The sequence below is a fragment of the Mesitornis unicolor genome, unplaced genomic scaffold, assembly GCF_000695765.1.
Source record: "Mesitornis unicolor isolate BGI_N332 unplaced genomic scaffold, ASM69576v1 scaffold22663, whole genome shotgun sequence".
In the NCBI taxonomy this organism is placed as follows: Eukaryota; Metazoa; Chordata; class Aves; order Mesitornithiformes; family Mesitornithidae; genus Mesitornis; species Mesitornis unicolor.
Window position 1 is genome coordinate 19,965 of NW_010175664.1, and position 14,722 is coordinate 34,686.

Below are 14,722 nucleotides of genomic sequence, written 5' to 3' on the forward strand. Positions count from 1 at the left end.
AGAGGCCAGCCAACATCGTTTTATGTTTAATTCCTAATTTTTTTTGGTGATCAAATGGTTGCTAAAACATAGATTATGCTGTTCTTATTCTTCCCGCTGACTGCCTTTCATGGAGATCTAAGTACAGTCTGAAGCTGTTCTTGTTGATTGTGAGAGAACAAAAATGTTGAGTTCCATCTGGGATAAATTTAGCCCTGTCTTTCTACAGTACCTCCTCTCAAAAGCTCAGTGTGTATTTGAAACGTTTTTTAAAGATGCCTTTTCTCCTCCACCTCTACGTTCAGGTCACCTACACACTCAATATAGTAGTGATGTAGATGCATGAAAGTGATGTATGATATTTCTGTGTATCTTTGCACGTGATGCACTTATAAATGATAGTATTTCTCTTGGGGATGAGTCAATCCATTTTCTAAGTAAAGCGGATGGAAACACCAGCATGTAGCCTTTCCATGCTGAACATGAAAAGTTTTAATGATATCTGTCTTTAAATCTGGTGTCAGAAAAGGGAAAGTCTGAAGATATCCTTCACTTTAACCGTTTGTAGTTATTTGAAAAGAGGGTAAAAATGGTGTAATTAAGACTCCTGAGCTGCTTGGCCTATTTTGTGAGCAGGATGACTACTTGCTGCTTGTCTATTATTTGATGTGGTGAGGTTTTTCCCGTTGTTTCTAGAGCCTGTGTCACAGAACTTGTGTTACACTTGGCAGTGTTGCGTATCAGTTCCCTTGATGAGTATGGGGTGCACCTTCATAAAGGTCTAAGAACAGTCCTAGAGTCTCAGTGCATTGCTTTAGAGTTGTAAGCATGTTTAGTCTTCAGTTGATAAGCTGGTCTTTGAGCTGACTGCAGTGAAACTTTGTGCAGGGATATTTGTTGATAAAATGACCTGAGCTTTCAGTCTTGTGATTGCTGTTAAAAGCTCAAGTTCAGGCACTCTATGGGTCTGACTTATAGAAAGTGAAAAATACCTGTTTTATGTAACAAAGACATTGACTAGAATGAAGGCTGTACAAGGCTGTACAAGGAATCTTTAAACACTAAAGCTAAGAAAATGGAGTCTAGTCATTCTTGAAAGCTTTGACACAGCTGATTCTTCCTGGAGTTGGAATAGAAAAAGATCGCATATTTACAAGAGGGAGAGAGTTGACAATGCATGGCTTTTAATATAGGATTGTAACTTCATTTTATGATTTTTTTTGAAAGATTTACAGTACAGATCCTGGTTTAAGCACTATGCCCATTTATTAGTTGTAAGGACTGCAGTCCAGACACTTCTTGACAAGAAGGGGAATGTCAAGACAGTAATTCAGTAATTTGAAAATCCTGACAGAAAAGGTTTACTGTTAACAGAAGAGCTATGTTGAGCTGTATCGGTAAATGGTGTATGCATGATTATGATAAGTTGTGGGGCCCAAACATGGAGACAATAATAAGGTAAAGCCTTTGGTTCTGTCCAGGTGTTTTTCCTTATCTCCTTAGTTTTGCTTTGTGGCTGTGTTTTCCAAGTTACGATATTTGATCTGTGCTTATGCCAATATAAGGAATAAGCGTGTGACGTTCTTGTTGAGATTTCCTTTAACTTTCTTCTTCATTCACCACAGGAAAATTCATTCCAATTCATGCCATGCTTAGAGAAAGTACTTTGAAATGGCTACCAACCTGAGTGTTTGAGCATTAAGCTTTAGAGAAGAAATAACAGCAGAGTTTTTCCCCAAAGCTGAGATTAAGTTATAACATAGGTTTTTATGTGATGCTTTCATATTGGATTTATTAAGCTATTTGAGGACTGTATGAGAAAAATGGCAGTAAACAAAGACCCTTCAAGCCATAGCTTCAATGACAAGATAAAATTTTGACTTCTAGAAGAATCAATAACTGTATCTTAATGTTAAAAGGTTCATTTACAAACTACGCCACTGAAATCACAGTAAGCTAGGCTATAACATTTTAAAAGAATAATATTTAAAATAATTTATTAGCATTGTCTATTGAACTTCCGGTAGTTATCTTTCGCTGTGCTAATGCGTACTTGCTGACTGTGTATTGCTCACAACATGATGTGCTTCCAGACTCCTCGAGGGAGCTCGCCCACAGTGTCACTTGACAGCCGTGAAGCAGTTGGCACGCTGTGACCACTCTTTATACCTCTCACCAGGGTCACGGCCACCCGCCGAACACCCCATCTGCCTTCTGGAGAGCCTGGCCCACTCCTGTGCTTGGGGAGTGGTGGGGTAGGCTGGAGAAACTGCTGGCGTGTTAGGTTAAAATTTGGACTTCTAGCAAGTCGTGCCTCAGAAGCGTGTTTTTTTCAAGCTCCTGTGACAGTAGTCTCTCAAAATTTAAGCTCTTTAGATGAACTTGTTCTCTCGGGGCTGTCTCAAATGTGACAGGCAACAGCAGGCCTGAAGCCTCTGCCCCAGTTTAGCCAGGGCTGCCAAAACCTCCGCTTTAGTGGAGAAGAAGCTACCATGTTTACCTTTAAGCATCTAAAAATCTTTCTAGTCTGGGTCACTAATAGAGCTGATGGCACATTTTAGGTATAATTTTCTTAAATGGATTATAGGTGATAATGGCACTGTTTCAGAATTCCTCATGTGCTTGGCTCAAATCGTAGTGCTCGCAGTAGCCAGTGCCAGAGCATAACCATTGGTGGCTAAAAATCACAGCTTCAGTTCTAGAGCAAGTATTTTATCCTTGGAGTGCAAAAATAACCTTTCAGAAATGAAAGCAGCATGAGCTGAAGAGTCTGAGTCTGCCAGGATCTCTGATTGCTAATGTTTGCCAAGTGGTAGGGAGTGCAGCTGGTCAGTCGGCATTGCTGCGTCTGTTCTGTACATCTCGATGGGCAATGTTCAGGATGCGATGAACTTGCCATTGTATCTTTAGTGTCTGGAGAGAGCTCTGAGCAGAGTCAAGGGAGACAGAAGCTATTCGTGAGGCTTCTCATAACTGATCAAGAATATAGTAATTCTTGCCATAGTTAAAGGCTTTGGGTAGGTAACTGTTAATGAAAAAATCAGTAAGTTTATCCGCTGCTGTCACCTTGCTAATAAGGAGCATCAGTATTAATATTGCCAGAGATCTGTGCTCCATGAACAATATTCCCTTATCTTGATGTAGTTTCTGAGGAAATAAATTTTGGTACTAGGGAAATCCCCACGCACTAGGGTGTTCCATGTTAGACTCTTGAATTACACAGGTCTGTGTTATATACCCAAAAGGTGAAACTTTACTGTAACATCTTATTTTCCCTTCTGTTTCCCCATAGTTGTAAATAGATGGGAAGAGGAGCAGTAGGGGCTGGGATTTCCTCTTCAGCCATGACTGCTCTCTTTTAGTTCTTTAATTTGTCCCAGATGGATAGGTCTCAAAAATGAAGACGGGTGGAGGTACATCTTGAGGAGGAATGCAGGAAGCAGGGACTGAGGACACCTGTGACTGCTGGCTCCTGTGACTTTCTTTCTTTCATTCTTTTTTTTCTTCCACCTGAATCCCCTGTTTGGTGGGTGGTCGCTCATTGCAGCAGCTCCCATAGTGGTATCCTTGCTCTGCTTCCCTTCCATGGCTGTTTCCTCTTCCTGGAAACATACTTTTCCTCTAATCACCATGCTAGGTATCTGTGTGAGCTTCAGGGAACAATCCAGGAAGGTAGATACTTTTCTCCCTTCTCCCTGAGCATCTTCAGCTTGGGAATCAGTGCTTTAGTCAGTGCAGCGTTTGGAGCTAGAAAAATCTTCCACTTAGATGCTGCATTAAATAGATGATGAGAAATAAATGCAGAGTGCATCCATTCAGCTGTTCTCACATTGGGGAACACAGGAATATGAGTACCTGTAAATTTGCAAGCTTTAAAAGGGTTTGAAGATGGTGTTAGATGCTATAAGGCAGAGGAGATACTTGACTTGTGTAGTATTTGTCCATTTGTGTGTTTGGCTTTAATAAAAAATATCCAAGTCATTTGAACTGCAAATATGTCCTCAGTAACATATTTAATGCAGTCGTGAAAATAATGGGATAGAAGCTTTCTCTGTTTGGATCTGCAACATTACTTTCAAAGCAGTTACCAAAACACACTTTCTGACTCAGTGCTTCTGGGATTCGGTGGTCCCTCCACTTGCTGTAGACATTTTTTAAAATTATTATTATTTATTTCTTTATTGTTTAACAGCCTTCTCCATAAACTGAGAGATGCAAAGTGTGTTTTGATTTGAATGTTTGCATGCATGCATTTAGACACTGTGCTTTCTATTGACCTAGAGCAAAAATACTTCTGATTTGCAAGTGAGCAAAAAGAGGTCAGTAAATTGGCACTTTACAGAGTGTTGTCCTTCATTTGCTCTTGTTTTATCTTTATGGTAGCGTTACCAGGTGCTCATATTCATCAGAAACTCCAGCAGACTATGATGCAGAATCCATTAGAGCTGTGGAGCTTGGGGTTATGTTCTGGGTTTGCTTGGGGTTTTTTGTGTGTCCTTCCCCCCCACCCTGTACTTCACTAAATCAGAGCTCAAAACTGTTATTGAAAATAGTTTGTCTTTTTGTGTGGTAGTCTTTTTGGACACTGAGGAAGTCAAAATCGCTGCACTAGCAATTGGCCAGATATTGTCTTGTAATCTATGGAAGCTGACTAAATACATACTCTAGATGCTGTTTTGAGTTTTTTAAATGCTTCTCTTTTTGTTGATAGCTCTGTGCTTCTGCTGTGTTGCGTGCTGAGTGGCAATAGGAGGTGGTTGACTGGAGCAGGCATTTTATTGTTTGCAGTCTGTCGAAATTTGTTTCCACTTGCACATTGAGGCGGGTACATAAGATACCATTTCTGCTTTGAAACCCTTCCACACTGGCAGTGTAGTATATGAAGACCTCTGTTTTAATAGTGACCAACAGAAGTTTGATGGAAATTTTGAGACATAAAAGCTATTGGTGACCAGGTCACTACTTCTTTGCATGGTAAAAGTAGACTCATTCTTTCAATGAGTCTATTGTGATAAGGCTGTGGTGTACTCTGCCCTGTCAAGGATTAAATGGCAAATTCTGAAGAAATAGCCATGAGCCCCACACGAATCAACCTTTATCATTCTTTCTTCCAGCTGAGTAACTTTTTTGTCTGTGGGAGCACCGTCCTGTTATCAGCTTGGATGTTAGGAGGGTTATACATTCACCTGAATTAGGATGGTGTGAGGTTGCCATGGGCATAATCAGTGGTGATTATTAATGCAGAGTTAAAATAAGCTTGCTATTGACAACCTCAAACATGGTTTTATAGTAGCGAGGGAATGTTGTAACCAAGGAGACTGTTTAGTGTACAGTTGTTTTGGAAAGTAAACTGCTGGTGTCAGGACTTCTGACAGACATTTTATTGCATGACTTACGAACTTGCTATGTTTTAAAAAATTGAGTTTATGGTGATGTTAATTTTTTTATTGTGAATGGTCTTCCGGACGTGACACCATCTGTCTTGATGTGAAAGTTTTATGGAAATCTTCTATTTAGCCTCTTAGTTTACTATAACTGATGTTCTCTGCAATTTACTTTAGTCTTTTTTTTTTTCCTTCTGTGGAATCCTGATTAGTCTGCTTTTGACTAATAGAGCTTATAGCTTGCAGATGCACTGTATTTTTGCTTGTGCAGTAGTTTAGTTATTTTTCATATTGCTGTGTAATCTTTGTCATATTACTACTTTTGAAGTGTAAAATTTTTACTGTTACCACTATTTTTTTGTTAAATGTAATTGTCTTTTGAATGGCATTCTTTGGAGTTTGCTGCCACTACCGATGTCACTAAATAATGCAAATGTTTTCAGGATTTGATCCTCAAAAATCAAATTTGAGAAACAGGAAAATAAACAGAAACAAATTGTACTTCTTGTTGTAGTTCAAGCAACTTTATGATGTTCAAGTGTGGAAAAATGATAAACTGGCAACATTTCAACAGATACCATCAGTACTGTTACACTTGATGTATTATTGTTGTGCCCTAGTAGTGTTCAACTATATATTTATGTATATTTTATATTTATAAATTAGGTAGTGTCATTTCCTTAGGTTGACAAACTGTATCTTGTTAATATTACTGTATTCAATACACTTTTTATTTTATTTAAATCTTACTAGGTCTTATCTGTTTCCCCACCACTACCTTAATGCGTGCTAGAGCAACATTAGCCAGTCTGTCAGACTGAGCTTTAACTGACGTTGTCAAGGATAAATCCCTTGAAGAACAATTTGTGCTACAGCAGCTTGATAACAAATAGTCCACATGATCAACTCAACTTCATTAACAATCCCTTTTTTTCAGAATTACAGGGTTTGAGGAATAGGCATAGCTGAAAATAAAAAGAATGTGAGGGTCGTGCAGAAAGTGCTGATGTGTCCTCTGGTTATTGGTGTATTTTTAGAAAACTTGCACACTTGTAGATAACTCAGTGTAGCTCCTTAAAGGCTCACATATAGTGGTAGACTAAACTTCTGCATACTTTCTTCAGTCTAACAAAAATCATTGTTCCACCTTAGTGATTCATCATCTTATCTAGTCTCAGTAAATATTTGTTATGAGTGGTACTGTGGCCGCTGTGGTGTGGTCTGCGTATTATAAGAATTGTTTCTTATTTTGCATGTATTTTGTGTTTACTTTGCTGTCTCATACCGTAGAAGCCAGTTCTTATCAACTTAATATGACATGGTGTCTCTATGTCGAACAGTGTTACTAATATTATCAGAGTTGCTTATTCATGGAGTAATTCTACTGCACGTAATACAATGACTGGTTGATGTCATAGAATCCTAATTGTGTATCTAAGAACGCGTTTTCACTTTGATGATTTTTTCTTCAAACTCAAGACATTGCTTTTCAGAGAAGAAAGATTTAACATTTTAATGGTTTGTTCTGCCACTGACAAAAGTAAATACTCATTACAAAAGAGAAACACTTGTAGTCTCAGTTTAACTTGAAACTTCGACTTTTTAAATTTTTTTAATTGCTTTTTGGTTTAGCTTTTGATATAATTACCCAAAATTGACTTAAGATGAAATCTTACGAAATCTAAACTCTTTAATGGATGTTTTTCCTCAATAGTATTGCCAATGTGATTAATGTGTTATTTTATTTTCTTGCAGTTCTATGTGCTGAAAGAGTGGGCCAGATGACTAAAACATACAATGACATAGATGCTGTTACACGTCTTCTTGAAGAGGCAAGTATTACATCTCTTTAAGGACCCCTACACAGTATGAGAAAGTAGTACAGAGATTAAATGGTACCACTACACTACTGAAGACTATTGGTAGACTCCTCAAATTATGAGGAATAAGTGGTCCAAGTGTATGTAAACCTTATCTCACTGGTAAGGTAAATAAAAGTAAAGGTCATTTGTTTACCTCAGTCAGATGGATTCATTACTTGTGCTTATTTTTCAGTTGAGGCCACTTAACTTGCTCTGGGCCAAATATTTGCCATAATGAATGGAAGGAGGGGGTATCATCTTAAAAAGACACATTTTTACAGTATGTGTTAAAGCTAAGAGTAACATTATTGTTGGATTTAATTTTTTTTTAAATGTAAAAAAAAAAAATTCACCAATAGTCTTGTATTCATAACTATTATCTCAGATAACATCTTTACAGATAAGTGCATAGACACAAAATTAGAAAATGCCTAATGCTTCATTTGTCTCCAAGCCTTTTCTTCTTTGTCCTATGTTTTGTAGGTTGTGGAGTTTTTTGTTTGTTTGTTTTTAAATACCATTATTATGCAAATTATTATTACTGTAATCCTGGGCATTCAAGAAATGGCAAAAGCAATTGTCAAGCTATGATGCTTATTTTCAATAAATATAATGATAAATCTTTTGACTGAAATGGGCTGCTTTGCTGCAGTAAACTTGAGCACTGATTTTTGAAATGATGAAGAATTCATTGGGTGAAAACTGTTACAATTGTATTACTTCATGGCTGAGTGTAATTTAATCCTTCATATTTATTTGCTTGTTTATTGTGATAGCAATGTCAAAAATTGGGTCTGTGTAGCCAAGATGCATTCAGTGGTCTGTTCTTTCTCTAATTCTGCAAGGAAACAAGCATGGGAATGCTTACGTCTCCCACTTATGCTTGATATATCTGATCTCAGTACAAAGTCCTGCATTTTGTGCTTTGAGCTGAACTCGTTTAAAAAACTTTCTGTGAAATGGCAGTCAAAACTGATGTTTTACCTAAAAGACTTGTCCTGGAATAATCCATTAACTTGCGGTAACAATCTGGTACCTGTTTGTGTCCTGTTCCCTTTGTCTTGTTTGGCTGAGATTTACTTGCATTAGTTTCCATGGCTCCTTCCAGTAATGATGCAGCGTTCTGCCAAACTGTTTCCTCCCCTGAGTCCATGTAGCCAAATGTCTGTAGATCCAGAAATCAGGCTCATGGGAGCGATGCCAGGAGGACTTGCTGAGCTACTGTTTTAAAGCTGCTGGTGTGCTACCCTGTTGGGATGATAGCAAAGGAAAAGTGGGGGAACATGTAATACGTGAGCCTTTAATAAAACAAATAATTTCAGTGAGGTTTTTTGTTTTATTTGGCTGTCGTTTCGGATTCCTAGGCAGGTGTGCACTTAAAGCTCCTTTCTCTGTTCTCCAGCTGTTGGTTGTCACAAGAGATTTTATCTGTTCGCAGAAGTTAAGGTATAATTCCTTCTGCTACCTTCACACACACAAGTGAAAAACAACCCCAAAAGCTACCCCTTGTCTGTCCATCTCATTGGCGGCTTCAAATGCCTGTATTACAAAGTTGGCAGGATGAAAGCTGCAGTATTCTGGGGTGTGGAGAGAGACAGGAAGGAGAAGATCTCAAAACAAGATGCATGCAGATATTAGAAAATCTGTGCCTATTGCCCTTAAACTAGGCAAAGTGAGTGACACCAGGTGTGTGGTAGGAATAGGAGCAGATTCCACTGTAAACCTGCTTTCTCATCCCTTTCTAATAATAGTGTAAACATGTCTGGCTTCAGTATTTTCTTACATATTGCTGTAATAAATCCAGTCCTTATCACAGTGAGTAGGAGGCCTGACTTCAAACTGAGATTTACAGCTGAATTGCTAAAGATTGCGTAGGAAGTCCAGGGAGGAGCCTGGAGTTACATTTCCTCAGCTTTGAGGTTAGAAATGTTGCTGCTAGATAGATAGATTTTCCTCTGTAGAGTCAAAGCTGCAGCAGTATATTTTTTCCCACTTCATATTTATGAAGTGAGCCAAATTACTGAACAATAAGTTGGCTTGATACATAAACCAATCTTTTTTTGGATAGCTTTGTGTGACCTATTGTTCTGAAAGACTGTACATAGATTATAGAAAGATGTTATGGCTAGATAATGCCAGTAGCTTTCAATGCAAATGTGAGCCTGACCTTCAGAAACCATTTGGAAAATGCCATTTGTGGATAGAGCAGTGATCAATAATCTGTTTTTTCATTTACCAAGTATTATGTAACTTCCCTTTTTCCCATTATGAAAACCTCTTCATTCACATTCACTCACTTCAAATCCATGTGATCAGGAGCTGTAGGCTTTGTAGGCTGTCATTAATGTATACATGACATAAGGTAGCTTTTAGTCATAAAACCTGGATGGCTGTCAGGGGTTGTAAATAAGCCCCAAGCAGTATTTTGAGTGACAGAGAGAAAACTCAAATGGCATTAAACTAAATGTAAGCAGGGAATTAACCTTAGCGCTATGTTCCCACTGTTTTAAAGATAATAGTAGTAATTGAATAAGAATAAATGAATAAGAAAATGACAAATAGGAGTGCTTAATGAATGGCACAAAGCTTTATACAGTTTGTCATTCACTCACAGGCAATTTACAACCCAAGTTACAATGTATAGTTACATGCCATCAACAGGATAAGCTTTTAGTTTTTATTGGTATGTGTGGTGAACTATCAAGATGGGTTGTTTCCAGTTCTGTGCACATCAAGAAGGGGGAAGAAGGGGGCAAGCATGGCATGAGTGTAACCGCTTAATGTAAATTCGGGCATCTGCAAAAAGGAAATGGATAAGATTTGGTTTTATATGAAAGCACTGATGGGTGGATGTACACAAAGAAGATAGGAGCTGAATTCACTGTGGTAGAAATGGCCTTTTTGCTACTCTACAGTTTTATTTCAAGGTGGAGCAAGTGGAAACTCAATAATGCTTTAGAATGCCCAAGTTCTTTGCTATTTCTACTGTGATTCTTTAAAATTCTTTAAAATGTAACCTCTAAAGCTCTGTGATTGCATTCTGCAGATGGTATAACAAGGGGATGGAACAGTTTCCCTCAGTAGTTTCCCAAACAAAGCTGGACTAGAGAACCAGATCTGGTTTCACTTATGTTGTTTTACATTAGACCTTGAAGTTGTGCTTTCATGTGTATGGTTCAATAACTCTGTATGGGTCAGTTTTTTCTGAATGATGTGAGTGTAACGTAAGCAGGAATAGAAAAAGTAAATTAGCAAAAAAAACCCTAAACAAACAAACCCTCACAGAAGGAAGAAGTCTTTTTGTTGTTCAAGTACTTGTTCCTTCCCTTAAGTGACAATTTTATCCTCCCTCTGATCCTTCGGTGAATAAAAATTTTGAAATCAACTTTCTTTTTTTAATGCTTCACAGAAAGAACGGGACTTAGAATTAGCTGCTCGGATTGGCCAGTCGCTGTTAAAGAAGAATAAATCACTGACAGAAAGAAATGAATTCCTGGAGGAGCAAGTAGAACACATCAGGGAAGAGGTAAGAGTTTTACATCTGACTGCTGTTAGCTGCAGTGATGGGAAGAATTTTCGTTCTAGTTTCTTGGGCATCCTGTCCATAGCAGATCAATCTCTGTTGTAGCAGTTTGGTCAGCCATTTTTATAGCATGTATGCTTCTAGAAATGCAACCAAAAAGGCCATTTGACCTGTTGGCTCAAATTGGGTGATTTGAGGGGGGGGGAAAAAACCTCTCAAGCCATTGAATTTTGCTCTGCCTCAGACTTAATTTTCCTCTGAAACCAACTGCCCTTTTCATTTTGAGTCACTGTGCCCGCTGTTTTCTTCTACTTGTTTTGTCCTTGTTCCGCTGTTTTATGCATCATTCCCCTGTTTTGATTTTTCTCACTAATCACTCTTTTCTTCTCCCTACCTCCCCTTGTGTGCAGCTCGCTCTTCTTCTTTCTCCTGAGTCTTTCTCAGTCCTCACTTAAGCAACTGATGCTTAATTCCGCTTTCCCAAATGCTTTTCTATTCATACCCAAATTGAATTTTGGCTCTTAGAACATAGCATTTAAATGCTACCAGTGCTTACCTTTGCTTCTCAAACTGAGTATGATACAGGTATCGCATGCAAGGTGAATGCTTTTTGTATTTATGAAGGTGTCAGGAGTGCATGCTCATTTGCATTCTGCCTTTTCCAGGCTGGGCCAACTTCATAAACTTGCGTTAAGCTTCCACTGTTCCGGGGGTCAGGATATATTTTAGTCATTGGTAGTTTTTATTCAATGTGTATGAACTTGTCAATGTTAGGAAGCATTGGGTTATGTTGGGAAGCAAACGGTTATAGGCTGAGACTTGCTACCTTCTATCTAGTTTTCCAAGATCTTACAACTTCTGTGATTTTGCTCTATCTCTTTCCAGGAAACTGTGTTAGAATCTGTTGAAGCATGTGTTGGTAGCCTGCTACAGTACATAACGTATGTCTGAGTTTCACTGCAGTAGTAATGTTTTAGACATTTGATGAACACATTGAGAATGTAGTATGATGGCGCATGAGTTTTCTGAATTGATGTGATCTATAAAACATACCTGAAAACTTACTTTCAAGTAACACCTATTGTCTTCCACATACCATTGAATTTTTAATGAAGTATTTATATGGTTGCTATTTCTTACTGTATTCCTGGCAGATTCTTGGTGGCTGTATCTTGGATGGAACTGTACAGGATGCTTTAAAAGAGCTCTTTATCTGTACTTGAATTGTCACTAAACTCTGCTGACTTACCAACTGAGCTGGAGGCAAATGTTGTGTATCCTATTCTGGGACAGTGACCTTGGTTTGTGCATCTTGTCCATATGTAGCTTTGAGCAAGAGAGAGAGAAATCTCACAGCTGTAGGATGAGCAGAACCACAGTGGATTAAAAACTTTTAGAAAGGCTATTAAGAAAACTGCTCAGGAGTGCAAGGAGTTGAAATCTATCTGAGATGGGTTGATGAATAAAGCATGGATGGAGGGATCCCAGTTGTGCGATAAATGAAATTAGCCACCAGAAATCAGCTTCTTTCAGGGTGGCTTGACATGTTGGGCCATTTGTTCTGTTAGTACCCGTCTTTCATATTCTCATTTTGACTCCATCAGAAATGGATGCTTTTGAAACACAGCTCATCAGGCTTTAAAATCATGACCCTTTTGTATGTTGAAAATCTTCCTTTAGTAGGTTTCAGATTTTCCATTAATGCTGAATTTTGAATATTTGAATACAGTGGTAACTAAGGCAACTGTCTCTAAGGGCAAGGGGCAAGAGGAGTGAATTGAAGTGGTACACTTTAAATTCTGTAATTTAGATTCTGCCTAAAATGGTTTGTCTGGAGGAATCTGTGGTTTCTGTTATATATAGACAAGTTTTTTCTGATGTGTGGTATAATGTTAAGGTTTTCTTGGTATATGTGTCAGGCCATGAATAATTTAGCTTTATGTCTCTCTGACCTACCAATCTTGTCCTGCCGAAACCTTCTGAACCATCCCATTAAGTAGCTCAAGTTTTTCTGTGTCCTTGTAACATACCACATTCATAGGTACATACCAAAGTAATGCAGAGCCATGCAAAATGCATTACGTACTTGGGTTTGGCTTTTGAGTTTGTGTTGTCAGGTGCTGCTTAGGTTTAGGAAGAGGCTATGATCATATTCAGTAAAAAGTTATGAAACTGAGACTTTTCCTGTAGTGCACTAAAGAACACAAGGTGAGCGCACCAGAATCACATACTGAAAGCATAAACATTCTGTTGAGAACTTTAATTATGAATTGTTTTGGTTATAGAGAAGGGTGTTTTTCAACAGCAAAAGTGTAGTTCCCAGGCACAGTGTGTCTACCTGCTGTTGTATTGCCATGTTCACTAAGAATGCTGCAGCTCCAACCTCAAGATGTGTCCCTTTTCACTGAGGTGGTGCTACCTACAAATGAGCATTATCTCCTTTGAAATTAGAGCTCGGTATCAAAGCAACTTAAACTGTCACAATGCAAGCTATGTTTGAAATGGAGTAGGTCATTAGGTTTTAGCTTCTCCTAATCTTCCTACATTTCCTAGTTTATGCTTCTTTTTCCTCTTTGGATTTTGTCATGTGTTTCTGAAGCTGAAAAGAAAGCACTTCAAACGATGTCAGTCCTCAATTAACACAACCTCAAACCTGTGGTAACATTTGAGCAATATAGCCCTCTAGTCCTGTTGTTCTGGTTCCAGGTCACATATCAGAGTTTGTGTTTTCGTGATAGCTGGTTTTAAAGTCTTTTCCAGATTTGATTTTTGTTCTGTGTAAAGTAAGAGGAAAGGAAAAGCTGAATTATGATCTGGACTGATGGCTTAAAAAAGGGAACATTGGTTTTCGTCTATTGGAGTAGAAAGTAATGTTGGAAAGATGGAAATGCTCTTTGGCTTGTTACTTGCATGGATGTTATTTACATACAGTGTAACTGTGTCTTCATTTTAAATGAGTAATTCCAACCTGTTAAGCCTTCAGCTGCTGTCAGGAAAACAATCAGCTGGACTCTTGAAAAGGTTGTTCATGATTCAGTAAGGATTGTTCCTTCAAGCTAGGTCCCATGTCTCTAAACTGTTGTGTTCCACGTGAGGATCCTTTTATCTTCTACCTTAAATTATTTGTAAGGTAGGTGCAGCTATTTTATGACCTAGTTCTGAAGCTGAGTGAAGCTTTTAGGGCAAGGGAGTGACTTAGAAGCCTGAACACTTGAGGTCTTGGGAGCAAAGCATGGTGACAGCTCTTGGGCCTTGACACCTGTGGGACATAGGCTCAGTCCCTATTGCTTGATAAAAATATGTTGTGCATTGGTAGCATTGTAGTGTTTAGTCCAAAGGGTCTTTATAAATAACTATTATGTATTGTCACACCCTGCTTTCCACAAAGTGGCTGAACATCTGCCTGCTGAGAGAAAATAGTGAATAAATTCCTTATCTTGCATTTCTTCACAAGCAACTTTACTTATTAAACTGTCTTTATCTCTGCTTATGAGTTTTTCTGGCTTTTGATTCTCTCCTCTACCCTGTGGAGGCTGTGGGGACAGAGTGTGTGCTCTATTCATGGGTGCTTAAATGCTGACCAAGGTCAATACACCACAAAATGCTATGTCAAAGTGTTGTTGAAAGTTACAGCACTGAGGGTTTTTCTCCCATTTTACAGCATGGTTGAGGTTGAAGTCACCTCTGGAGGTCATCTTGTTCAAACCTCCCTGCTTGAGCAGGGCCACCTACAACCTGTTGCCCAGCACCATGTCCAGACAGTGTTTAAATATCTCGAAGGATGGAGACTCCACAGCCTCTCTGGGCAACCAGTGCCAGTGCCTGGTCACTCTCGCTATACAAAAGTTGTTCCTAATGTTCAGGGGGAACCTCCTGTGTTTCAGCTTGTGCCCATTGTTTCTAGTCCTGTTCTCATAAAAGGTCACCCTTTCTGGCTGCTCACCCTCTTTTGGAGAACTGGAATGCTTGGAAAT

At 38.6% G+C, this 14,722-nt stretch overlaps 1 protein-coding gene across 3 annotated transcripts in view; it reads left to right on the forward strand.

The window, feature by feature from the left end:
- TRAK1 (trafficking protein, kinesin binding 1) overlaps positions 1-14,722 on the forward strand; it is a 54,049-nt gene that overhangs the window by 9,407 nt on the left and 29,920 nt on the right. For 2 of the 3 annotated variants that reach the window (XM_010181487.1, XM_010181488.1), the window contains exons 2-3: positions 7,119-7,195; positions 10,635-10,751. In XM_010181487.1, coding sequence (XP_010179789.1) covers positions 7,119-7,195; positions 10,635-10,751 — 194 coding nt within the window. Of the gene's footprint in view, positions 1-7,111; positions 7,196-10,634; positions 10,752-14,722 lie in introns of those variants that run through there. The other variant, XM_010181486.1, reaches the window with a different exon arrangement.